Here is a 27,814-nt window from a genome sequence, read left to right on the forward strand (position 1 = left end):
GCAGTGTATGTGGAGTGCACAGGTTAGAAATAATTTATTTCTGCCTCATCATGAAAAATAAACCCTTACCCAGCCTTAAGAAGAAAGTGAAGCAGATTAAATACAGGGATGTAACAATCTGTGTCACAGTGGTGGAGGGGTTCAAAGACCTGACCCTAATCTCTCCTGTGTTCATGTAAATATTGCCGGGCTAATAAGCGACCAGCCTGCCTCGGCATGTAAATGTGCTGTGTAACAGCTCTGCTCCGGTCAGACCTGTTCCTCCTCTCTGTCGTCACCCACGCAGCCACCTGAGGGGATCCGGAAGTTACCGAGCTTGTTGTCACCTGGGCGGACTCCTCAGGTGAGAGCAGACGGTTTCTGCACATTAAAAAGTCGATACAGTGAATTCACAGTCGAGAAATATACGCACCTGGGTGTTTACTCGACGTGAGGAAGATTTTTACGCACTTCTTGTGAATTTTCCAGAAGTATTGTGAAGAAGGGAATCCGTGGTGAAGCAGAGAAGGACCACACTGGTCGACATGTTTGTCAGCGGGCTGGTTTCGGTGGCTTTGTTCATCGCAGCGACAGGTGAGTGATGTTAGGCATTTGCTTTTTCTTTCTTTTTTTGAGGACAGTCAACGCGTTCAAATCTTTCTCGTTGCACAGTTTAACTCAACAACAGCTGTAATATCAGTAACAATTTTGACCCTAAATATTAAATAAACTGTTTGGGCAGTTGTTGGTGCTCATCGTCCTCAAACGAGCCTCGGGCCTGGTCCAGGAAGCACAGTGTAGTAGTGTTTGTGTCAGCTCAGGAGCAGGAGCAGGTCAAGCTGACATCAGAGACCATAACATATGATTCATTTTGCAGTGTACAAGTTGTAGGATATTTAAAACTTTTACTGTAATGTCTAGTTAAACTTAAATGACAGCAGAAAATGTGCTTCGCCCTGAGGGTCCAGTGAGGTTAGATCAATAAACTCAAGAAGAAGAAGATGTTCCTCTTAGATCTCTGAGGGGAAATTCAGATTTTCACTCTCTTGTCAAACACACACAGGCCCATAATACACACACATGCACAAGCAGGACTTACATACATTAAATGGAGAGATGTCAGAGGGAGGGGGCTTCCCATGGACGAACGCCACAAGCATTTTGGGGTTCGGTGTCTTGCTCAAAGATAAATCCACAGTGCCCAGGAGATGAACCGGCACCTCTTTAGCTACTAGTCCACACTCCATATTTGAGCTTGACAGGGACTTTAATCGGCAACTACGGCTGGATGATATGACCCCAAATCAATAGCACAGCTTACTGTACTAAACAGACCCTGTACAACACTTCGAACTTGTTGCACTGAACAGAGAAATGTACTGCCTGGCTTTGAACTCAGTTTCCTGCATGTACTCCCAGTACTTCACTTTGAAGAACACTTTTCACACAACCATGAAACCAGCACAGTATGCAAACAAAAGAAGCCATGGAGTGCTCGGGTTTCATTTTACACTGGAGGCTTATCTCCACACCAAAACCGTGACTGTGCTTGCTTATCTCAGCTGAGACTGCCTGTGAGAAACACCTGCAGGGTGTCGATGACGTCCAACTGTCATTTAAGTAGCTACAACAAAAACTCCATTTGTAATTTGTAATTAACGGTATGAGTTTTCTATTGGCACACACATTGATATAAAGTCTTGCTATTTGTATGTTTTAAATCTTGGAAATTCAGGGATGTGTACGATGAATGACTTAGCACACAGCTAATGATTAACTGGCTCCTACTGCTGCTCCCTGTAGTTGGAGCTTACACAACAAGGCGGCAGTTAAATCGTGTAATTCCCAACACTTAAAGTAATGGCAGTGTGGTGTAATGTTATGTAAAGTGGTGCAATAAATGCGTATATTATGTGACAGACAGGCCTGTGTCTGCGTACATCAATAATTTAGTGGCCTGTCTGTGTGTCTGTTGTAACTGCACCGCTGTTCCTGAAAAGACACAGTTTCAGCCACTGTTGACAGTTTCACCGGAAGTGTTCTGGCTCAGCAGACAGGAATGAGCCACTTCTTCTTCTGCTTCTTCTTTTTTTGTCCACACCCTGAAGGCTTATGGGCACACTCTGAGCGTTTGACAAGGGATGTGAACTGTATCATAATGTCATACTGTCAGCATCTGAGCTTTGAGTGTGTGACATCATTTAAACCTCACAGAGCCCATCACAGTTAGATTGTGTTAACAAATCTTGGTCATAGGGCTGCAGCTACTATTATTTAGATATTAATTCATTAATTGTTTGGTCGTTATAAATTCATATAAGCTGTCTTTTTTTTGCATGTTCTCATTGACAACTTGCTTACTTTACTTAGTTCAAAACTGAAATGTTTAGTTGTTATTTATTGAGGTATTTAGTTTAGACTCCTATTCAAGATGGCTGCCAAACTGCAGACCACTGTTCAACACCAACAAATAACAACACCTGCTGTTTTTTGGTGACCCTTCGCAGCATTTCTACCAGTGTTTGTGGACACAGAACCAGCATTTTTATTTTTTTATTTTTTTATTTTTTTTAGTGGTATTTTGCGTCATTTCTAAGTAGGGATGTTCTTGGCGACTAATTTTCCTGTCGACTAAACAAAAATTTTAATTAAGACAAGTCGACTCGTCTAAAAAAAGGTCTCGGCACGGTGTGTTCAGGCTCAAAATATTCCATTAACCCCCTGAAGCCTTTGCCTTTAGCAAAGTTAAATCAAATCAAGTCAACTTTATTTATATGGCACTTTCATACGACAGTAACACAAAGTGCCCCACAGAGGTTAAAAACAACAAAGAACCAAAACAGAAAACAAAAAAGAAAAGAGAAAACCCAACCCTCCCACCCCACATAGAGATACATATATACACACCCACACCCACACCCACATACACTAGCTAGCACTAGACAGACATGGCCAAGCACCGATACCCGAGGCAAGGAAAAAGCCACCTCTGGGGGCCGTCCACACTGAGAGGGCCCACGCTCCACGGCCACAGGGAGTGCTGCCGTAGAGACCACCCCGACCCGGGCAGACAGGAGGCTCCGCACCAAGGTGCAGTGCCCTACAAGCCACCCAGGTCAGAGCTGTCCACGGGACGGCATCCCCATTGGTTGACCAGGAACAGCTCTCAGTGTGGTAGGCCCCCATGAGGAAACACTGGAGCTAAAAACTGAAGGACTAAAACAGTAGGGTAGCATAAAAGGTATAAAATGAACCAAATAAACAAAAAGCTATTTAGCTCATAAAATTAAGTTAATAGCTAGGTAAGAATGATCTAAAACAGAGACATATCTTGTAAGTAATCACGTTTTAGGAGCTGGGACTAGTAAATCTTTGGCATTTTTGCATAAAATTAAGTAGTACAGAAAATATTCAGGGAAATCTGGTAAAATTACTGCCTTTTATTTTGATACCTGATAAACACGTCTTTCTCCTGTCAGTCATCCTCTGACCCAAACCTATCTTCCATGTAGTCGACGGGTGTACATGACTCCACTTTTCAAAGCAGAACAAGCTGAGCTCTGATCTCGGAAGTTATTCTCGGATGAAAAAATTATTTTAGAACTGATGCTAATCTAAATCATCCTCAGTCTTTGTGTCCGCTGCAGCTTCTTGTGTTTATCCTTATGAATATTATAACACAAAGTGCTTTTATCTCACGTAGCCTTAAACTCATGTGAGGGAGATCAAAAATACAGGCCTCCAGCTGTTCATATTCCGAGCCTTAAATTCCACATGAAATCTCAGGATTTCCTGATAGACCGCAGTTTTCCTACTTGTGGAATGCTTGTGCATCTTTAATCTTATGTCATGTCATGAATTATAAATGTTAAATTTTACAATGTTAGTGAGAGCTCAGAGTAAGAACAGCATGAATGTCTGCTTTGGATGGATGCTAAAACCTACAGAGAAGTGTCTGCAGTCACTGACTTAATAATCACATCCATCAAGACTAAAGGCAAAACCTGTGCTTAAAGGAAGTGAGAATTTAGACTCAGCACCCCCATTTTAAAACAGTGCTGATAAATGTGTGTTATGCCAGGCTTTAGAGGCAATATTACATCCCACGCAATCCCAATAACTGAATCCGTAATTAAACTAACCTTTTAATGTGTAAAATGTTTGTATAGCCTACTGTAATATCTGTTCACCATTGCAAATTACAGTGATGTGTTATAGTGACAGCATGTTATCAAACTTCAAAGTCTAATGATGTGTTTTATTTCAATCTCTGTTTGTCCAGGTGTGAGTGGCTATACAGTCACCAGCGACAACAAAAATGTGCGAGTGAAAGAGAATGAAGGTGAGTCCTGAAAGAAAAGAATGCAGATGAGCTTTTGTAAGCCTAAATTATATGTCCCAGAGTGATTGTGCTTCCACTTTTCCTTTCACTCTGTTCTAAGGAGCAAATATGGGAAGGTTGGCTTTGTTTCGTTTCTCAATGTGAGACTATTTGCCGTGCAGGAATCCTGCTCACGGGTCTTACGTTCTCGCTGTGCAGAAGATATCATCATCTCGCTGTAGTGCATTTTTGATGAAGAGTTAAACAAGGTTAGACTGTGTGGAGCTGGTTATACTGTATAGAGCACCCCAGTAATGAGTCTTAAAACCTGTAAATGATTTAGCATTTTTGCACTCGTGGTTCCCTCAGAGTCAGTGTTTTTGTTTTTTTTTTTTTTAAAGAAAAATGAATGTTTTTTTTCTTTGACATAAAATATGTCAGTAAATACCTAATTTTAAAGCTTTTATTTGTCTTTAAAAACGGCTTTCCAGTCTTGTTATGTTGGTTATGTTATGTCATGCGACTGTAGTGTAGTTTGTTTATAGCCTAACGTTAGCTATTTACTTCTGGCGATTGCATTTAGACTTCAGTAATCATGACAGTGGTGTTTATTTCTGGAGATTATCTTGTTAGAAAAGGTGTAAGTATCATATATGTTTGTTTGTCACAATGCTTCATTTCTGCAATAATCCAAAACCCAATGGAAAAATCCCGTAGGCTTTTGATGAGGGAATCAAAGCGTCGGCCTGTGTCAAATATCCTGTGATCATTTTCCATAATTCTCCGTATTTAGTTATAAATTTGCATGGTTGAATGTTCCTGTTGGGAAGTTTGCGGAGGACTTACAAATGCTGACGGATATCCTTGTAGCTTAGCAACCCCCTTGAGAATTTTGCAGACTTTTTTAAGGGTGATTGTTGCATCCTAAAATGCCTGATTCACGGCAGCTTTTCCTCAAAACAAAGGAATATTTCAGACATCTATTTCCAAACAGGTGCACAGGAGAAAGATGTGAAGAATAAAACTTGTAGAAAAGACTCCTGCACACTGTGTAACTTGCAAAAATAATTATTTTAATACTGCAACGTTTCAGTGACCAGACCTTCATCAGGCAAACCCTGATGCCTGATGAAGGTCTGGTCACTGAAACGGCCTGAGGGAGTTCAATGAGAGTTTTTCTTTTTTTAAATCTTCAAGATCATGCATAACTTAAGATGGACTAATAATTTCAGAACTGTATATATTTTTTTTTATTTTGTGTAACATAAGTGTAATTGTGAACTCTGTTATTTCAGGGGTCGACCTCACGTGCTCTCATTCAGCAGACTTTGGTTCCAGTCCCAGAGTTGAGTGGAAATTTAAGGACCCAAAAGGCTCACAGACGTATGTGGTCTTTAATGGGAAACTAACATGTAAGTACATTAACAATCTCTGCAACTGCGTCTTTTTGTAGCATGTTGACACATGCAGGTTTTTTTTCTCACCAAGGGAGGAAGGTTAAAGTAATATCTCAAAAAACTACATTAAAATATTTTAATGAAATTTGGTGGACATTTCCATGGCAGCCTACAGTGTAAGAAGAGGCAAAAACAGACTAAATTGCAATGCACACATTGAAGTAGCTGACGGGATTGTATTTCAGTGGAGTTGTACCCTGTATGATTTATTGTTTCAACCAGTCTTAAAAAAGGTTATCTTTTCTAAAATTCATGTACCATTTTTGTTCTTGTTCTTGTGTCCTATACTGTATGACAGGGGTCATTAACTACATTTGTCCAAGGGCCAGAATTTATTTTTATATACCTTAGCAATGTCTAAGCCAGTATGACTCTTGCATTTGCGGCTTCACTCATCCTGAAGAAGGCTAGCAGCATTAAGAGCCTTGCCCAAGGGTCCGCACTGGATATGTGTTGCCCTACCTGGGATCAAACCCCTGATCCTCCGCATCAAACTCAGTAGTCTTAACCACTAGTGATCAGCTAGATCAATCCTACAATATCTTCAATATCGTTGAATTTGGTTAAAAATATTGTGATATTTGATTTTCTCCATGTCACCCCACCCTAGCTTCACCCTCCTGTAGCTCCCTGTGTGATGATCGTCTGTCACACTGTGATGCAGATCCAGATTCACTTTCAGAGTCTCCAAATATTTGTTGTTACTAGAGAACAAAATCAGAGGACTGGGCAGCTTTAGCAGAGGTATGTGCTCCGAATGCTTTTGAGTCTGTTGTGTAATGCTGCCACTCTTTCACAGCTCCGTACGCCAACCGAGTGACAATGTACGGTGATAATCTGAGATTCACCAAAGTGACCCGCAAGGATAATGGAGTGTACGACTGTGAGGTGTCCGGCAGCAGCAGCGGCCAGTTTGGGGAAGTTAGAGTGACGCTGACTGTTCTGGGTGAGGATCCTTTATAATTACACTCTGCAAACACATCTCTTCAAGTATAATCCACCATGACTCTCATTCCTGCCATAAAATAACTCTAATACTAATTATTTGTCTGAAATGTATGTGCTGCAGTGGAAGTTGTGTATTCCTGCACATGTTGAGAATGAAAGTGAATGTTATGTCCCACAGTGCCTCCGTCTCAGCCCCTGTGTAGGATCCCTTCCTCGGTGACGACGGGCAAGTCAGCCCTGTTGTCCTGCCACGACAACGATGGCTCACCTCCACCCAAATACAGGTGGTTCAGAAACAACGTCCTTCTGCCTCCCGAACCAAGCAAGATTGCCGCCTTCAGAAATGCCACCTACAAGCTAAATGCAGACAATGGCAACCTGGTGAGCCACAACTTATTACTTTGCACCATTCAAACTGTGACAGTTGTCAGTGGACTTTAAAATTAAACATATACCTCGTCTGCCTGTTCAGGAGTTTCCTGCTGCATCCAAAGCGGACTCCGGTCAGTACAGCTGTGAGGCTTTCAACGACGTTGGTCCTCCACAGCGCTGTAGAGCTGAGACAATGGAAGTTCGTAAGTACTCCTCTCACTGTAGTAATATTGAAACTAGTTTCAGCTGGTGTGGTTTGCTGCATGCCAGCTCTTAAAGGATAGTCAACAGGTTTGGCTGCATTGAAGGAACCAATACAAACTGCAATACAAACATTAAGATACATACATCTTCATTTTCAATTTTACAGTTTCATTTTCAGTTGTTATCACACTGCAGTCTTTGTTATTCAGCTAATGAATCTCAAAATGTGATGTTTTCTTCCAGGTGACTTGAACACTGGAGGAATTGTCGCTGGGGTAATAGTGGCTCTGCTGCTACTGGCCTTGCTGGGATTTGGCATTTGGTATGCCCACAAGAAAGGATACCTGCCCAGTGAGTTTTCTCCCTTATATCATAGTCATAGCAATTATTGTGATAATCCACAGTCTGATATTCAGTGTTGACAGCACCAGAAATCTTTGATTATTCAGCCATTTATGCCTCAGTGCCGGTGATAGCTGTTGCCGGAGTCATTATGTTTTCGGGTTGTCAGTCCATATATCTGTCCAAATCTCTATTTCAAGAACACTTTGAGGGACTTTCTTCGGAGTTGCCACAAACTAGGGATGCGCCGAATATTCGGTAACCGAATATATTCGGCCAAATATTGCAAAAAACCCCACACATTCGGTATTCGGTGGAATAAGTTAAAAGCAAGGCCGAATAATAGCGGCGTGTTTTGATAATGCAATCAAACAGCGTGCCGTGACGGGCTGAGTAAAATGTCGGCAGTGTGGCGATCCGCCCGTCATGGCACTCGCATTTGCGACTAAAAATAGTTTTGAGTGAGCAAAATAGGCTTAAATCATTCAGCACACTGTGCGAGCAGCCTACAGATTTCAACCAGCAGCAGAAACGAAAGACGAATCCCATCAGTTGTGGGTTGAACGGGGGTCACAGACACAGACAGTAATGTATTCCTGTCAAATACGGCGGCCATCGGCTTACCGGCGACGGGAAGTCGGCTCCAATAATATCCTCTTCTTGGCATCATGACTGCCCAAAAGTACCTGAACAGCCGAGCCAGCCGGACACAGACTGTATGTGACGTGTCAGAGGAGAAACGAGCCGTGCACGGCCCACAAACCTCACCACAATTTAGGGACTGTTCTTTACTTATGAAGGGACTTGTCAGGCGAGGAAGGTGGCTGGTTGATTCTTATTTTATTTATTTATTTTATTTTGACCCCCCCTATGTTCATCACTCATTGATGCTGTTTTTGAAGTATGAATAAGTCAATAAGTAATTTATTCCATTGAAATATCATTGATGTATTATAGAAAAGTGATTTATCTTTTTATAAATGACAAAAGGCACATCTGCCTCATTTTCGCTGTGGTGTCCTGATACTACTCAGAACCATGATATTTTCATTGGTATCATACAGTGGGATCCAATTTTGGTACCGTGACAACACTAATCTGGAGGGGGTTCATCAGCAAAAACTAATGAAAAACTAAACAACAATATTCGGTATTCGGTACTCAGTATTCGGCCAGGCGTTTAATATTATTTGGCTTCGGCTTCGGCCACAAATTTTCATTTCGGTGCATCCCTACCACAAACATCCATTTGGATTCGAGGATAAACTGATTCAGTTCTGGTGGTCAAAGTTTAAAGGTCACTGTAAGCTCAAAAACAAGGTTTGGGCCATAAATCAAGAATTTATATGCTAATTCAGTTCGACAACTCACGTTTTAAATGTTTATTATAACAGCTGAACATAGAGTGACACAGAGCTGCTCCTCTGTTTAATCTGTCTGTTAATTAGTCTACAGTGAGACATCAGTCTATATGTTGTACGTGCTACGCAGTCTGTGAGATGAAATTACCACATGCACATAGATGCAATCCAGCGCTATGCTGCTAGTTTGTGTGTGATGTGGATTATAGTGCATTGCCATTCTTCTTGATAGTTGTAGTCTATTGTGTGATATGGATGCCGGCGACAGATCTGTTTAAAAATTGCTGCGACAACACAGACATTTCATGTACAGCAAGACATATACTGTATAACCTCTCTGTTGATGCTCTATGCAGAAATAAGATTAATAGCCTAAATAGATAAAAATCTTTAAATTATTTTCCAGCACTAGTTTCATTTGAAAGGCCAACAGATGGAAAACGACTTTTTAACCCCCTAAGATTTTTAGTTGTTTCATACTACAATGGATTTCGGCCTACTTGATTCTTTTATAGTCACGTTCTAGTTTTGTGTCCTGTGCTGCAAACCTTTAAACCACTGTAGCTCCAGTGTTAATGTGCAAAAAGTTAATGTACAGCCCTAAATTTTCATTAACATGTTGTGCAGCTGTATAGAGAGAGTCTGTTTTCACAAAAGTGCTTGTGACATCCCAAATGTGGCTCTGACTTGCAGCTGAACATGTCACCCATTTTGTAGAAAATACCAAGATATATATCGTGTATCACCAGTCAGCCTGAAAATATCGAAATATGAATTTTCGTCGCCCAGCCCTAGCAGCCATACTGATGCAGGGCAGCAGTATCATTGACAAGGCACAGGGAGAGCTGGGAAGATTTTGCAACTTAAGTAGGCTACCAAATTGGGAGGGTGTATTCTGTAGATGACATATGGAGAGTGATGTATGACTTGGGTATAAATCAGTGCAGCTGGAGTTGACTGCCTGTAGTAGCTCACAGGCATTGCTCCATTTATGACAAAATTTAATGCAAATGTCTCATTGGATAAAATGATGACGTGATGACATTTTATATCCAAAAGGTCAAAGCTCAGCTGTACTATGACATCATGATGTTCTGCAAAAACACTTTTCTGTTCATTACTGAACGTCATAACTCAGGAACAGAAAGGGAGGCATTTCGTCAGATACTGAATTGGTGGCACTAATCTTGGGTGTTTGTTGGGTCCATGTCTTAGAATATGTAGCTTCTTTGCATCAACATCCATATCTGAAACATTGAGTCTAGACAGACATAGATGTAAACTGTAACTGCGACTTGACTGGTTTGTGAAGGTGTAAGATCTAGTGTTCTGACTGACAGACAATATCGTCTGTCAGCTGCAACAGAAAAAGCAGACTTTTGCACGTCATTTGCATATTTGTTACGTGTACCACATGCTTTATCCTACTGACGCTGTTTCATTTCTTCCCTTTACAGAGAAGACCGAAAGGTAAGAGGATTTTCTTTTTCTATACTTTGAAATGGGCTTTAGCAGATAATCCACATGGGTTTGCGGCTTCAGACTGACTTTACACTTTTTACTCAGTGAAATGCAGGTTTCCTTCAGATTACATGTGTAAATTGGTCGGCTCTCTCTTACCTCTCTTCCCCTTTTCCATCAGATATGCTCTGGTTCTCGAACTGGTTCTGTTCAGGATTCTTAGACCTTGGTGCTATCTATTGAACCAGCCCACATTTCCACCAGTTTTGAGTCGAGCCATTGTAATAAAGGATGCGTCATCAGCAGAAGGTGTTTCATAATGCTCAACAGAAGTAAAGAGTTGTAGCAACATTGCTGAGCACACTGATTACCTGCAGGCTTTTGCTCTGTTATTACAGATATTTGTTTTTATCCAAAAAACAAGCATTATGCAGGAGACTATTACATGCAAGACTCCATTCTTTTCCCAAACTGTATAATATGACACACTGACTGATGTTGTCAGTTTGCACTTCAGGTGAAAGAAAACCTATTTTTTGGTTCTAGCTGGGGACCAACTTTTCAGGTTGTGAAACAATCTATTTTTGGTCGAAATGCTCCGAACAGTTCATAATTAGGCGCAGGAACCAGAGCAGAACTTGTTCAGTGTTGGTGGAAAAAGGGGTATCTGTGACAAGCTCAACATGTTGTTTTCATTCTTCCCGCAGCAAACCGAAGCCCAGCGTGGTCTACCAGCCCACAACAGTGTATGGTGGTGATGATGATGATGTAAGTATGAGCGTTGTTGTCATACCACGAGATTTATGTGACAGTCAGGTATATCTGTTAAAGCGATAGTTGAGTTTTTTGAATGGCGTTCTGACCCATAGACAGTGTATTACATACAGTAGATGTCAGTCAGCATGACCCCAGTTTGGAGAAGCAGGCTAGAGTCTGACATGGAAGCTAAGCAATGTACTGTTGGGGATGGGGGTCAGCAACAAAACGTGTAACAGTTTAATTGTACGCTATATTGAGAGTATTTTCACCGCTTTACCTTTCCTTCAGACAGCCTGTTCCAATGGGGAAACCATTAACGACTTCAGTTCCCCATCTACGCTCTCGTCAAAACCACCAGACTCCATTGAGAAAAACAGTGATTTAACATTGCTAAACACAGGAACTGCTGGTCTACCGCTGCCTTGTTCAGTTAGTTAGTTTGTGTTATTGTGTGACTTTGGTGAAGCTGAACTAACCCTTTTAAATGGCAGATTCACACAGTAACACAGACTAACTAACTGAACGAGGCAGCAGTAGACCAGCAGCTCCTGTGATCAGCAATATTAAATCACTGTTTTTCTCAATGGAGTCTGGCTTTGAAGAGAGCGATGGAACAGCTTCATTTTCTCCGGGAAATCAATGACTGACATTAGGGCTGCCACTAATGATTATTTTAATTGTCAACTAATCTGTCGATTATTTCTTCGATTAGTCGACTAATCATTTCATCGAAAAGTGTGTTAAAATGTTGAAAAATGTCGGTCTGTCTCGCCCAAACCCCAAAATTACGTCATCTAATGTCTTGTTTCATACTCACGCCAAAGGGTTTTAGTTCACTGTCATGGGAGAGTGTGTAAAGCTGCCAATATCTGAACGTAAGAAGCTGCAGTAAGAATATTTTGGGGTACTTTTATAGTACTTTTCTATGAAAAATGACTCAAACCGATTAGTCGACTACTAAAATAGTCACAGATTATTTTAATAGTCGATTAGACGACTAATCGTGGCAGCCCTAACTGACATTGAGATGAGGAAGTGAAAATATTCTCTATATCACACACTTAAACTGATGTTGATATTTTTAGATGGGACTTTTTTTAGGTGACTAAAATACATTTTGTTGCTGACCACAGCAGTAGGTTGCTTAGCTTCTATGCCAGACTCCAGCCTGCTTCTCAAAACTGGGGGCGTGCCGACCGTCTGTGGATAAGCACCGCATACAACCCCACTTCAATTAAACTGAACTGTCCTTTTAAGGACAATTCATAGTTTTCAGTTCAGTGTTTGACATACTGAGTGCTGTCGGAAAAATGTTCTGATGTTTGATATTATTTATTTCAGGGGGAATTCAAACAGAAGTCATCATTCGTGGTATAGTCTGCAGTAAACAACCAAGACAGGAGATCACCTTGGTTTTAAATGACTCAGCGTGGGATTTCCCAAAGTTTTTAGTGACTTTTTTTTTTTGTTTTTTTTTTTTGCTTCGAAGTTGCAGTTTTTATAAGCCAGTGTGATTGTGTGAGTTGACCCAGCCTGTCTACTTTAGTTTCTCAGATGCACCAACGTCATAGGAAAATAACTGACCACATACAAGTGATGTGTCCTCTTTGATACGTTGATAGGTTATGATAATAGAATGAGCTGTGGCTACCAGTGACGCATTTTAGCCACGGACATTTTTTGATCTATGTTTGGAGTTTGTGTTTTTGTGTGCTCCTGATTTTCTGTGCCTCCCACTGTTTAAATGATGCATCTGAATGTGAACATATCAAATCAAATGGAATACACATACTCCCAGTAGTGGTAACAAGGAAAGCCCAGGCACGTAAATGAGTTATTTTGTAAGGAAAATGGACACGAATACGCTAAAGCTTGATAAAACTTCTTTTACAGACACATTTTTATTACATTTTCTGACCCACCATCTTAATTTCCTGCTGTGTGACTCTCTTATCATTCAGTCTGTGTGTCTGAGCAAAGCCACTGAAGGAGCTTGTGCATCATAGATGGATCATAGATTGTCTCTGAGAGTTGTTTTTCCTTTTCAACAAACCACAAAACTGCTGTGACGTATAATAATCTTTTCTCTTAATGTTTAAGTTTGCTTTTCATGTAAATAACACCGTAATTTAGAACAAAAATAAAATCAGTTATCTCTGTGCTTCCTCACATCAACTAGAAACTCTGCTACTACTGCTTGAATGACAGTAACATTTGAAGTGCACGTTTTCTTTAGCATGTAATGTCTAGTTGAACTTTTATTATATTTGTCTGGTGGTGTTGTCTCTGATACACAAGTGTGTAAACTACATGAAGCTGATTGGTATTTTACAGGGTGCAGACGAACAGTTCAGTACACTTCCTGTTGGCTGGGCAACATGGAGACAGTCAAATATCATGATATTTTTCACCAAATATCTCGATACTTGCGACTCGCAATTTTTATTTTTCATCATGCAAAACAATCAGTGAACAGCAGTCCAACTTAAGTCCAACTCCAGCCTCCTACTCACCCTGTGCAAGACCCACGACACAAGGGATAAACATTTCATACATCAATAATATGGCTTCATTAAAAAAAAAATCTGTATAAAAAAATACATAAAGTAAGAAATAAATTATTCAACAGAATAAAGGACTTGTAAGTATATGAAAATATACAGTTCATCTGATGGTGCTTGTGATTCAGATGCTTCCACCTTGCTCATTGTGTGGCTTTTTCCCTGCTGAAGCCACACAATGTTATTTTTTTCTTTTCAATATTCAGTAACGTGCATATAATGCCTGAGTCAGTAAAGGCAAATAATAGAACAGCTATTATAGTCTGGTAAACTCAGAAAATTACATCACTTTACTGTAACATAGCCTTAAAGATCAGGAAAAGGCAACATGATACCTAAAATCCATGAGTCAAATATCTAGTCTTCATATCATATCGTATCATAGTCTCATCATATCGATATAATGTTGATATATTGCCATGCTCTACTTTCAGTTAAAGCAAACAGATGTCAGCTGTGATGCTAGTTAATGACGGTGTGTTTAACAGGTTTTTAAATGATCTGGTTTCTAGGCATCCTGTTTAACCTTATATTGATTCTTTACCCAAACTGTTGTGACACACTGGTCCTAATATCAGCTCTGTCTACCTCCAGACAATAAGGTGACATGCATTTGTCACGGATATCCACAGATTCTCAGGGGATGTGTTGGCTAGACATCTTCATGTAAGATGACTTTATATAATCTATCATGTTAAATACTAACACTGGGAAACTTTTTTTTTTACATTGCTTGACCTTTGTAACATAGAGCTGATGGATCAGCTGATGATTGTAACATTGCATTGCGTATTGGATAATAAAATGTTTTAAAATAGAGTCTGCTGTCATGTGTCAGTGAGATAATATTCAGCTTTGAATATTAGTCAAGCAGCAGAAAACTGCTTATCTTTTCTGCTTCTGCTTCTGTTTCTGTATTTGTGAGGGCGCGGCAGGAAACTGACAAGTTGATTTTACTGACAAGTTCACTGGCTGCAAATTACAGAGTTAGAGGTGCAGACTGACAGTTAGTGTACTTAATGAAACATCACATGACAAAGGATCAAAGAAAAACAAACGCACCCAAACCGAAAGTATATAACTGAGCATGGCAGCTTGACTGCTCCAGTGAATGGCCTCCTTATCCCTCTGATCTGAACACGACACACAGTATGAAAATAAGGTGTTTTTTACATTTGCCTTGCAACCAGCCATAACATCCATTTCTTGCCACAGATAACATTAAATATATTTGCTGAAATTTGCAAGTTAAGAGCTGCTGTTGATGCAGTGAACTTGTCTTTGTATTTCTAATAATCAAGATATAAAAACACACATGCCTTTCCAGCCTTTTAGAGTACATGAGTTCTAAAGCTGGGCCCTCTAATGGTGGGCAGTTCATGGTCCAGGTAAACCTTTTTTAATCACAATAATCAAGCAATGCTTTCAACTCTGCTTGGTTCACACAAGAAAGTAATATTCCCATTCATCTCTGTGATACAATCAGATTGCTTTTATGATTCACAACAATGTTATCAGTGAAAGGGAATAATGCCAAGTTGTGCCAGTACATGAGGTCAAGTGTGGTTTACAGATTCCTAAGTGTCCGCTTACAAAGAAAGTACTTGTGTTGTGACTTTTCAGTAAGATATCTTTTTTTTTAACAGTGCCCAGTTCACATGAAACTGTAAATGCAAAGATAAGACCAAGTAAGCCTAAAGTTGGGCCTAAGGGCAAAAGTTAGCCTGATATAAGGTTTGATGTGACCCACCTGATGTTTCTAGTGAAAAATAAATTGAAATTATTAATTCAAAATGAAAATGTAAATTGCTGTTTTATTTTTCATGAGGTTATGCTCTTTAAATATGTAAGATCCCTAATTGTGAATTTTTTTTCATTATCTGAGCACAGCGGGCAGAGTGACACTTTGCACAGGAGGTCAGTTTGGTGCGACTGAGGTAAGGAAACAGTGGAGAGGCAGAGACAGTGACACAGGGACAAAAGGCATTTCAATTAAAGGAACTTGGGATCCTGGTACCATTTTGCATCTTAGCAATACAATACAATACAACAACAACAAGCAAAACATCAACAAACGCTCAAAAAGGAGCAGGGACAAGTGTCCACTTATACCCCCTTCTCAGTATTCATGTCTCGTATAAAAGGGAAATTGTCAACAACTATCCCAAACTTATTTACAACCATTAATATAGATAAATAAACAACAGTCTTAGACATTAAATAAACAAACCCCATCTCAACCAAGCCCAGATAAATAAATAAACCAACCCATCAGCATCACCCCTCTTCGTCTGCATACTTCTCCTCATCTAACCCATACCGTAAATCCACTGCACACACTGAAATACATATAAGTCATAGATTTATAGTAATACCTTTACACCAGATGCCAAGATGGCACCAATTCATTCCAGGGTAGTTGCTTACCTGGTGCATACGCCAAAAAAGTCTCTAAATTTTGGATTTACATCTGCGGTATGTGGCCCACTGAATATAAGCAGCAGAGTTTCTCCCGCTGGCTCTGCCTATGAGTTCCCACTTGGCTCGTAGACTTTACATTGTGATGATGTCACAGACTTTTAAGTAGCTTTTCTCTGCTCCAGGGAAGTATTACAAAAAGAAGCCACCATGTATCAAACAGAAAAAGGCCTTGTTTGGAGTTGATGTGTTATAATGGTGGCTTACGAATACAATGCCTTTAAGGCCACAGGGGATTTTTTTTTGCAGCAGCAGCAATACCGCAACTGGCCACTGGGAAATTGGCTGAGCAGTGTCCCCAGGGCCTGGTATAGGTCCCTCCAGGGAAAAAGTTTGGGCACCCCTGCTTTAGACAGCTTCCATGATACACAGCAATTTATCACCAGGGTTGCAATGTTATGAGATTTTCACGGTATGATAACTACCTCAGAAAATATTGTGGTATCACAGTATTGCAGAATGTATATAATTATCAGTCAGAATGACCCTTACAGGAATGAAAATGGAAGAGTTATTGATGGTTGAACAAATGCTTATTACTATAACTGAAATGTGAAACCATTTTGTTCATGAAAGTATGTGTAAAAAGTCTCCCCTTTGAAAATAACTAAAATCCAGTTCCATTTTTTCTTTCAATATTGTAGATAAGCAATTGTACATGGTATGATAACCATGAGTATTCATATACCTTAAAATATTGCTGCAACCCTACCTACCACTTATGAAACAGTAAGGCCAAGTTCTGCCAGTCTAGGAGCTACAGTTTGTACAATATAGCACAATATAATACGTTTTTAAGTTTCCTATTTAATCATTTGATTTGATACATTTTAATATTTAGCAGCTGTATATCCCATCATACACATTTCAAAATAAAATGCACACAGTTGAATGATTGAATGTGAAATTTACTAAAATGAAAACTACATGTCAAAGACATATTTTTAAATGTAGCTAAAACTTACATGTTTTTATATTATTGTTTACAAAGTCTGCAACCCTTAAGTTGCTATGGCAACTGAGGATGGCGTTCTGCACGCCTTGCCGCGCACCGCGCATGCGTGGAGTTGCGACACCCACTTTCGCAGACAGGAAGTGTGATCAACTTTGTCCACCATCCAGCTCTTCCTCGCCACTTTTCATCCCACCGCCTCGACTAATGTGATTACTTTGTATCCTTCAAGTGTAACGACAGCGCGTCTGACCGAGAGGGGAGTGTGTTCCTCTCAGTTTAACCCAAATTCAGCCTGAAAAAAAAAAAACAACAACAACCCCGCACAGACTTCCTGTCCTCTCACAAATATGTGCTCTGCCCCTTTAACTGGAGGGGCCGCGCAGTTGGAGCTGCAACCTTCTACAGGCTGAAACTCCGCTCACTCAGGACCCATTCATAAATAAGACATCGTGTGGAGAAGAAAGCTCAACCAGCATCTGATTTTTCATTCAGCGGACCGTATGTGAGCAGGGAGCAGACATGTTCACCTCGGTCGGGGACTGTGTATCGGGGGCACGGCTGAGAGAGCAGAAGTGACTTCCCATGGCTGACCCCCCTGCTGATGGCTTTGACTTTATGTGCGAGCCGTCAGGAGGCAGCTTGATCCAGCTCCGAGCATTTGTCAAACCCACAGAAATGCTCCTTTCCTCGGAAGGTTTGATGTTTTCTCCGTGCTTCCGCCTTCCACAAGTCATCCTGGTTTAAATAGCCCACCGCTTCCATCCCTCTCTTTTTTATTACTATTATCATTTTTTTAATAAATGAAAATACCCCAGAGGAGCCGAGGACCTGACATACCGATGGAGCAGTGAGTTATGGCAGCTAAAGAGGAACTGTATGCCAAAGTGACGCCGCGGAGGCAGCGCCAGACCCGGCCGAGCACCGTCAAACATGGGTCCACTCTGGACGTGCTGCTGTCCATGGGCTTCCCCAAGACCAGGGCGTGAGTATACAGCTGCACTGTCCCAAGACACACACACACATACACACGCACTATCATAGGGAGGTTACATCAGGCTTCCCAGCAGCATCCCTAAATATTCACTCTCCAGCCAAAGTTTCATACCTCCTTATCAGCCCCATCATCAGCAGCAGCTGATCTGAAGCATCTCTGCCATTGTTAGGAGATACTGCTCTGCTGTGCATGCTGCTACCACATGTCACAGCCTATGAAGTCGTGTCAAATGATCCCTTTTTAAGATGTATATGCTGCTCTTGAGTCCACAGCCATATTGCATGCTCCACAGGAGGGTTACACTAAAGGATTACATTTAATTTATTTAGATATTTGTGACATTTTCTTGAGTTTGGGGTCAAATAATGCACTAGAAATAAACTTACATTGACGCCAGTCGCATTTTGTAGAAACTAGCATTGTTGCATGGTTGTTATTATGTTACACACAATGATGGAGGAAATATTAAGATCCCTGTGTTACTAAAACAATGCAAAGACGCCTCAACGTCCTGCATTAAATATCAAGTAAAAGTGTGAATCTCCAGCAAAATGTAGTCGAAATTCAAAAGTAAAAGTACTATTATTAACAACCCTTATTAATATTTACATGTGAGCAGGGATGTAAATAGACAGTACGGGTAGTGCGTAGAGAGAGCAGGCCCTCCAACAGCGTGTTGGCCATAGAACAGGGTCTAGTAACTGATTCGGATAGCCACCACAGAAATACCTCCATGTTAATAGAAGAGCTCATGTTAAATTAAAAAAGTGGGGCCAACTGCTTCATATGCGTCATAAAGGTAAACCCATCCCCATCAGGTTATTCAGGGTTTTTTGTGTGTGAAAGTCAGTCAGAGAGTAGTAATCTATTCTGCAATGAAATTATACGTTTACTTTACATAACTATAAAACAACTACTAAACTGTAAAAAATATTTAATCGCATGAATACTTTATTAATTTATTTGGTATTTTTTGTCACATACAGATTTGCGCTAATAAGTGCAGGGTAATTTGTCCAGTGTGAAGTTGTCGTGATGCAAAATCGTGCACAAGGGCCCATCATATTAACATGCACATGTGCCGGTCCTGTCTACCATACGCCACTGCCACTGTGAGCATTTTAAAGTTGTAGATAACAAGGGTATAGGTTTTGTTGCAGCATTAGGGGGGTGAGGTTAGGGCCACACATGAAATGGGAGGTTTGGAGTCTTCTGCCAGAAAATTTTGAGCATCAAACACTTGATTTCCTGCATTCTGGTGAATGTTTATGCACCAATTTGTGCCTTTTCTGCATCAATTTGTGTCTTCAATTTTGTCCAAAAAAGTGTAATGCTACCTTTATGTTTTTTGGGGGGTGGCACATGTCCTAAATGTTGAGGGGGATGTGCCCCCTGCAACCCCAAAGGAATCTACACCTATGGTAGATATAAAGTCTGAACCATTTTAACTGCAGTCACATAGTTAAATGCACTGCACAACAATGCATCATACTTTATATGATTATTATACATCTGCAAAGTTACTACTAACTGCAAATAGATGTAGGTTATTAGTACAAGTTCAACTTCTGCCTCACAAATACTTAAAAATTAGGACCTAAGTACTTCCTCAAATAGTGTTACAACACTTCACTTACCTTCTACCACCAGTGCAACAGAAAAACAGCAGCAACACTTGTATAGGTGAAGTAAGGGTTCATCTGTGGGCGTGCATACGTGTCCATATCTTGTTTGGACATATTTCTCACTACAAAAGAACAATACGAGAGATGCTCAGTGTTTTCTGAGTCACACGTTTCCCCTGCCAACTCCCCTTGGTTTTCAATGAAAACCTGATCCTGTGGGAATTCATACATGCTCCTCAACACTTCTTCTCATTCATCCTTTGGAGAAGAAGTTGCCAGGAAACAAGCAGTGTTGGCTTGTGAATGCAGTCTATGGATTATGTAATTATATTTAAGAAATGACAACGTGTCGTCTGCTTGCTACTGGTGTTTGTGAGCTGTCATAACATCTCAGTTTAACCATTCATAATAATTGAAAGTATGCTGAAGTAGTTGGTTTACACGAGCCTGTAAGAGATTGTTTAGAATTTCATGAGGGAGTTTAAGCAGTATTTGGCATAAAGTCTCAATATTTTCGACCACAAAGCAACATAAGCATTGTCAATGAATGGGAGAGTAACTTTATAGACATGCAGAATGTAACATTTATGTTGTAAAGAAAGCTTTAAGGGGCGTCGGTGGCTTAGTGGTAGAGCAGGCGCCCCATGTACAAGGCTGTTGCCGCAGCGGCCCAGGTTCGACTCCAGCCTGTGGCCCTTTGCTGCATATCACTGCCTCTCTCTCTCTCCCCCTTTCACGCTCGTCTGTCTTATCAAATAAACACTAAAAATGCCCCCAAAAATATCTTTTTTTTTTTTTTTTTTTTAAAAAGAAAGCTTTAAAAACCTGTCTTGCCTATGTTACCCCTGGCAACTAAGCCCGTTTAACACCAGCTTGAATCCTTTCACTCCTGAAGCCTTTGATATGGTACATACGGCCACAGACACTGAAAAGGTATCAAATTTTAATTGAAGTTCTGTACGGCTCAGTTTTTACATCTCAGCCTCCTATCTCTGTATGAACTCCACCTAATCGCATAATCTATAATCATAGCATCCCCTCTCATTGTTCGTGTTGTCAGTGACTCCCACATTATATATCAAGCCCGACAAAAGCCTTTCTGTGTGTGCAGCGTGCCTCAAAATTGTGTGCCATGTAACAAAAGAAATCTGAAATAGTTCACTTTGAGTCTCCGTCAGCAGTGGCGGTAATCTCAGAGCGCCGTGATTAACTCCCAGATCTATTACTCGCTTCAGTATCTGAGTTGTAGGATGTAAAACTGTCTCCCCAAGTAAAACAAGAGACTGAAATTTCAGAATGACTGCAGTTATCTCAGTTTTGCTAAGTAGGCCAGAAGTGTTGAACAAGTCTTTCTTCTCTAACTAGACAGATACAGTATCTCCAAAATTAAGTCCTTTTATCTTCAGCAACAGCGGCTAAGGTCATCCAGACTCTCACTGTTCCAGTCTGCAGCTCTCTCTCTTGCTGCCTAATGAACTGCTGCAGACACAATGAGAGACTGTGGTTGGCTATATTTGCAAACTCACATCTATTACTGATGGCAGACTAATACACTTTGATTTTGTTTGAAGCTATAAAATTATAATGAAGCAGAATAATTCAGCATCATTACTTTCAGATCTGTCTGGTCTGATGTCACTGGAGACACAGTAACAACTAGAGTGCCACAGATCTCTGCCAAGGCCAAATGCCCTATCTCGCACTGTTATTAAGGTGAAAAAGTATTTGTGTATCTGCCCCATGATTTGGATCTGATCAAAAAAATTGAGGAATTATTCCCTGGCCCATGCTACACCCTTCCACCAAGTTTCATGGAAATCAGGAAAGAAGTTTTTCCAACCCAATTGCCAGAATAAAAGTTGACATTAAAGATTTCTGCAAAACTTGGATACATTAGATTTGCATGTTATTATATAGTGGATACATTAAAACTTTACATTTTAACAACGCTGTGGTTAATGTGTGGTCAGGTATAGGGACAAAACCCACTTGGTTATGGTGAGAAAACAATCATGTTTTGGCTTAATATACCTGTTTCGGGGCACAGTCCCGGCAGAAAAAGCAGCACTGTCTTAACAACAAAAACAACTATCTTTCGCTCCGCTGGGAAAACACAGACGGGTAGCTACAAAACAGCTACATTTGATGTCTCAAAGGCTGCTGGAAAAACACAGTGGTCGCTACAAAAAAAAACCCTTGCTTGGTGCCTAAAAAGCTGTTCAAAAAACACAGACCGGTTGCTACAAAACAACTACATTTGATGCTGTAAGGCTGCTGGATAAACACAGACAGGTTGTTAAAAAACACCCACACGTGGTGCCTAAAAAGCTGTTGGAAAAACACAGATGGGTTGCCATGAAACACCTAGGTGTGATGCCTTAAAAGCCGCTGGATAAACACAGTCAAGTCACTACAAAACACCCACATTTAGTGCCCAAAAAGCCACTGGAAAAACAGACAGGTTGCTACAAAACACCTACATTTGATGTCTAAAAGGCCATTGGAATATGGGTAGCAACGAAACACCTACGTTTGATGCCCTAAATACTGCTAGACAAACACAGACAGATCGCTACAAAACACCCACATTTGGTGTCTAAAAACCCACCTGATAAACACAGGCAGGTTGCTATAAAACGCCCATATATGGAGCTTAAACGCCACTAAAAACACAGCAATGACTTGCCAAAACCCAACAGTTTGTTGGTCTCGGATCAGTGGTCTGCAGTATGGCAGTAGTCTTGCCTAGGTGACACACTGTCCATCTGCCCCTCCACCTTGCAGTGACAAATTCAGCCTATATTACGTCACTTTAGAAATGTTAATATGATGCGTATGAAATGTGCAAAAGTAACATATCCATGGTTTGCAGAAAGGTACACTGCCACCATTTTCTTCTGATGGCTAGGCTGAGGTTTTCTGTAATCTTTCTGACAAACAAAAACAAACAGACAAATTGAACCAAAAACAATGATGACGGTAGGAGAAGATGCATATAGATATGCAAGTACTGTACAGAACAACTACAAAGCTATTCCAATTTCTGGAACCTCCTCAGCTGTGCAGATTGTCATCTTGTACTCTTTGGTTCAGCCACCAACCCAAACACATTGCAGTGAAACTTTAGAATAAACATCTGACTTGCACATTTTGCTGTCAGGCCCTTCCCAAGACTTTGGTGGGAGAGGAAGAAGGAATAATAGGAAAATCAGTTATCAGTCATAGCTTCAGGGAACAAGGGCTTCATTGTGTTTGAGGAGTTTTTTTAAGCCAGTAGGGAGCATGAATCATGCACACACACGCACACACACACACACACACACACACACACACACACACACACACACACACACACACACACACACACACACACACAGAAACAGTCCCTCTATTTTAATTGGGGGAATTTTCTGCTGAGTCATTCAGGAATTGACCAGTGTAATCAGAGAGGAGCAGGATGGACAGTGGTCTCTCTCCCTGTTCTGGTGGTTTCTGATGGTCGGAAGCAGGTTTGGAAACTGATCCGACTGAAAACGTGACAAACACACACACACAGACTTTCATCCTGTTGGTTTTGCTATTGATAGCTGTATGCTGGGATTAGACAAACATTAAGGTTGGACCACTTTTGGTTGGACAGTGGGGCTGCAATTGAGAAACACTTCGGTCAGATCTTTTAATTTTAAGTCAGGTAGTTATTTGAAGGGCATTTCCCAGGATAATCAATTGAATGAGTAACTGTCAGAATGTTGTCTCTATTTTATTGTGGCATGGTTGTAACCACTCCAAGACAATGCATCTGAGGCTTGTTGTATTTTATACAAAAAGTTTTTCAAACTGGGCACGATGGGAATCATTGCAGTGGAATCCTACATGTAGAGCGAAAAACACAAACTCGCTAAGAAAACCCACCGAAAAATGTCAGGTATTTTAAAGCTCTGTTCTACCCTCAATTCCACCACGAAACAAAAAATGGCATGGTTTATGTTACAATACAAATTTGGCCAAATTTAATCATAGTTATTGATATCTGTTCATTTTTAGAAATTAGGGGTTCAGGGGTTTAACTATTTCATAATTACAATAGCTTTCTGTTAAGGTCCAGTGAGCAAGCTCCTGTTAGAGAGTGTGAGAACTCTCCTGAGCTATATTTTTGTTTGTTGTCCCTTTAGTTCCTGGGAACCTGCTCCTATTTAATGATTAGGCTACTAATCTGTTTTTCCCTCAGTGTGGAAACTGTGTGCTCTTGTGCACTTGTGTAAAGGGGACTTCCTTGTATCATTGTGACCAGGGTTAAATATTAATAATCTTTGCTGAAGTTTACTTTCTGTAAAATTTCCCACTCTTGTCTTTGTGCTTGTGCAGTCTTAATGGTGTATTCAAAATTCCGAAAAGGTCGTCCCTGACCTCTAAAACACTGTTGGTGTGTCTATCTACTATTTTGAGAACATACGGTTATATGGGTGTTGGCGGATGTTTAGAGGAACCATCTCAGAGAAACATACAGGAGGTGCGTGTGCAGTTTTAAATGTCGTGCTTGTGGCCAAAATAACTGGGCATACTGGAGTTGCACACCTGAAAATTGGTAACACTTACCCCCCTGAAGAGTCCCTGCGCTGGCTGAACACAGGAACCTGAGTTACAGTTATTGTGTTTTTAACAAAGCGGAGAGCTGCATTTAACCACTTGAGGTGCTAAGTGGCTATGAGAAGCATTATAAACTTTAGAATACCAAAGTAAACAGACAGCATGGCATGTTTGCGGCTCCTTTGTTTCAGCCATGCATGAAGCATGAACCTGCCACAATACAGCTGCAGCAGACCAAAAATCAGACTGAAATAGAAACCTATTTGAATGTGTTGCAGGGTACAGTTTTGTGTATAATCATCTACTTCAGCTTTGTTTAGTTTTGTTACGCAGAGGAATAATGTGGCAATTGTGAGCAGGGGAAACAGGAAGTCGATGACCAAGATGTAACAGAACACAGAGCGCAGTGACGAAGGGAGTCCTTTTTTACCGTAACTGGTACCCACAAGATGTAGAGAGCGATGTCGAATCAGAGGATGAAAAGTTTCCCGTAAAGCAACACAGAAATGTCATGTGATGTTTTAGACCAATCACAGATGTTTACACCGTGACTGTGGCGTGTGTGTGGAAAATTCAACTGCCATACTTCTGTCACATAAACGCTGCCTGTGATTGGCTGTTTGAAGGGAAGAAACAAAGGCACCACTAATATTTTCACCTCAGGGCAGTCAAGTAGAGAGGTTAATGTTCCTACAGTGTCACCAAGGTCTTGAAATACTTGAAATAGAGGCATTAACTGTTGGTGGAAGCATGACGACATGTCAGTGATGTTTGACTGGCTAGTGCAGGTAAGGAGAATGGGATTGCATTGCATGCAGCAACTCTTTTTTTTTATCTGTGTAAGTGTTCACCTTGTAGAATGTCAGAAAACAGTGAAAAATGCCCATCACAATTTCCAGCAGCTCAAGGTGACACTTGTAAATTGCTTGCTCTGTCCAAACAACAGTACAAAACCCACAGATATTAATTTTACAATGGCTTAAAACAGAAAAAAGGAGCAAATTCTCACATATACCTAGAAATCTATGATTACGAGCAATGAAGACAACCTCTCAACAGCACATTACGTGGTGGTGGGCACGAAATGTGTTAAAATAACGTGCTGACAACATTGAAACCATGCCAATGTCGCTAATATTGTTAAACGGTCGCAATTTGGTTATGTTTAGATAAAGGAAACACTTGAGAACAAAAACATACTTGGTTAAGTGTAAGAAAAGGTCGCGTTTTTCATTACAGTAATCACGTAGAAGGTTAGTGACATAAACATTCATACTTGACGTAGTTATGTAAAGCAGAGGTTCCCAACTGGTGGGTTGCAGTCCAAAATTGGTTGTGGGTCCATTCTAAATGGACTGCAAGTTACTCGCAAATGTGTCAAGTTTGTGAAAAAACACATTTTATTTTTAAGTATGGTAAATTTCTGGCACAGAGCTTTTAATTTGAAGTGCCTTTTCCTGCTGTAGTGCGAGTGACTAATGGAGAGATACTTAGATACCTACAGAGACAGCAAACTAGCTTGACGTTATGGCCAAACGCAAGTATGATGTTTAATATATTAAACTGTGTGGACCTTGAAATGATAACTAAGCAGAAATCTGGGCACCGGGGCTGGACCAGTTGGGAACCACTGATGTACAGAAACTATGTAAAGTACATTGTGTTTTTACCTAAAGTCTGCAAAGGCATGTAGCTGCATTGACTTCTGATTTCACACGGGACACAAACAGTGATCTCCTGGTTGAAAGTCCATGTCTGTGTGACCACCACCCTGACCTATCTGCGGACTTTCTCGCTCTTTATACTTTATTGGTGTTTTAACCACGATGGGAGATCCTCAATGACTTTGCATTGGCATTGTTTTCGTCTTGCCAGCATAATTTTAACACATTTCTTGCCCACTACCACGTAATGTGTTGTTAAAAGTTCTTGTCCATTTCGTGTATTTTTATGAGACCGGGCTGGTTGATTAGATCAGTGATTAATTGACGAATCCTTTCTGCACTACACTGACCCCATGATGCAGGCCTGTGGGATTGACATAGCCTGATCACATTTGACCAGTTGACACTTAAACACACCCATGCATGACAAATGTTCCTGAGCTTGATTATGGGGATATATTATATATGAATGCACCCACCCAGTGTTTGCATGCTCTGAATGCTGTGTATCATGGTGCACTGAGATTTATTACCAACCGTAAGTCACTAACTCATCACTGTATCCTGTATGCTCGGGTTGGCTGGCTCATATTTACGATTTCGTAGACTTTTTCGTTGGCATTCTCTTGTTTACAAAGCTATTCTTGGCCTACTTCCTTATCTTGTGTTTTATATTGCTTGTTTTAGAGCTGTATATTATGTTGCTGCCTATCCTGGCCAAGACACTCTTGAAAAAGAGATTTTTAATCTCAAGAGATTTTTCTGGTTAAATAAAAATTAGATTATTGTTATTATTTTTATTTTTATCTTTACATTTCTATTGCAATTGACATACTTCTCCTGACTGGAGGATTTTAAGAGAATTAAAATGCTGCTTTATAAATTAATTTACAGCTATGATATTTGTTCTGAATTTAATTGTCTTAAAAAAACTGTTGAATAAATTGTATTTAATTCCATTGATCAATGAAAAGGGCACTTTCAGTTTAAGATTAAACACCCTCTTCCTGGTTGATACTGAGCTCCAGTGCATTAAACAATGGCAAAATCTGAAGAACATCTCTGTCTTGTGTTCTTAAAAGGTAATTCATCTATTGAGATAGAGTTTATACAGTACTTATCTCATCCAGATGAAACTGTCTTCAGTCCCTCACACGTTTGTTTGTTCCATTGTGCTTCTCAAATGAAGACTTCAAAGCCCCTGTGGTTTATGATCTGTATCTGAGTTAACATTATATATGGTATATTCCTTTTTTTCACCCTGCCTTGTCTGTGAAACCTTTTGTCTGTTATAGAGGAAGTCTGCGTGCATGAAGACTGTTCTCCTGCCTACCTCAGTTTCTTAATCCCTGTCTTGACAACAATTATGTCTAACTTCACTTTTGTCTCACATGCAAAGAAGCATCATGAGAAACCAGTTCAGTTTATACGAGGGCTCCACATGATAATTAGTGTACAGAACTAAAGCATACATGTGATACTTTAGTGCTGCACGTGCAACTTGCAAGAACAGACTCTAAGCTTGTACTCAAGACAGCCAAGAGGAAGTCGCCCATTTCCGGAAGTGGCTTGTGACCTTTACTGAGTGCATTGTTGAGACGGTGGTTTGAGGGCGGCTGAAGCACATGTCACTTGCAGATAGGAGAAACAGTTTGGTATGCTGACTGAAGTATCAAACTTTTTCTCATTAAAAGAAAGCCTAAAGATCGCAAACCATGCTGCCTGCTTAAAAATCATCCGCCAAGG

General features: G+C 40.4%; 2 protein-coding genes across 2 annotated transcripts in view; both read left to right on the plus strand.

Moving 5' to 3' along the window:
* The first annotated feature begins 207 nt into the window (after positions 1 to 207).
* f11r.1 (F11 receptor, tandem duplicate 1) lies at positions 208 to 14,584 on the plus strand. The gene is made up of 11 exons (XM_049592765.1): positions 208 to 343; positions 469 to 573; positions 4,262 to 4,321; positions 5,596 to 5,712; positions 6,557 to 6,703; positions 6,884 to 7,086; positions 7,178 to 7,280; positions 7,525 to 7,632; positions 10,442 to 10,454; positions 11,153 to 11,213; positions 12,546 to 14,584. Exons 2-11 carry the CDS (start codon positions 525 to 527, stop codon positions 12,579 to 12,581), a joined length of 897 nt encoding a protein of 298 aa, XP_049448722.1. The 5' UTR covers positions 208 to 343; positions 469 to 524; the 3' UTR covers positions 12,582 to 14,584.
* Positions 14,585 to 17,324: 2,740 nt separating this feature from the next.
* The window catches only part of ubash3ba (ubiquitin associated and SH3 domain containing Ba), a 34,720-nt gene continuing 24,230 nt past the window's right edge, over positions 17,325 to 27,814 (plus strand). Inside the window, exon 1 of the mRNA XM_049592762.1 lies at positions 17,325 to 18,180. Coding sequence (XP_049448719.1) covers positions 18,053 to 18,180 — 128 coding nt within the window. The 5' untranslated portion in view covers positions 17,325 to 18,052. The remainder of the gene's footprint in view (positions 18,181 to 27,814) is intronic.

Source organism: Epinephelus fuscoguttatus, linkage group LG12 (assembly GCF_011397635.1).
Source record: "Epinephelus fuscoguttatus linkage group LG12, E.fuscoguttatus.final_Chr_v1".
NCBI lineage: Eukaryota > Metazoa > Chordata > Actinopteri > Perciformes > Serranidae > Epinephelus > Epinephelus fuscoguttatus.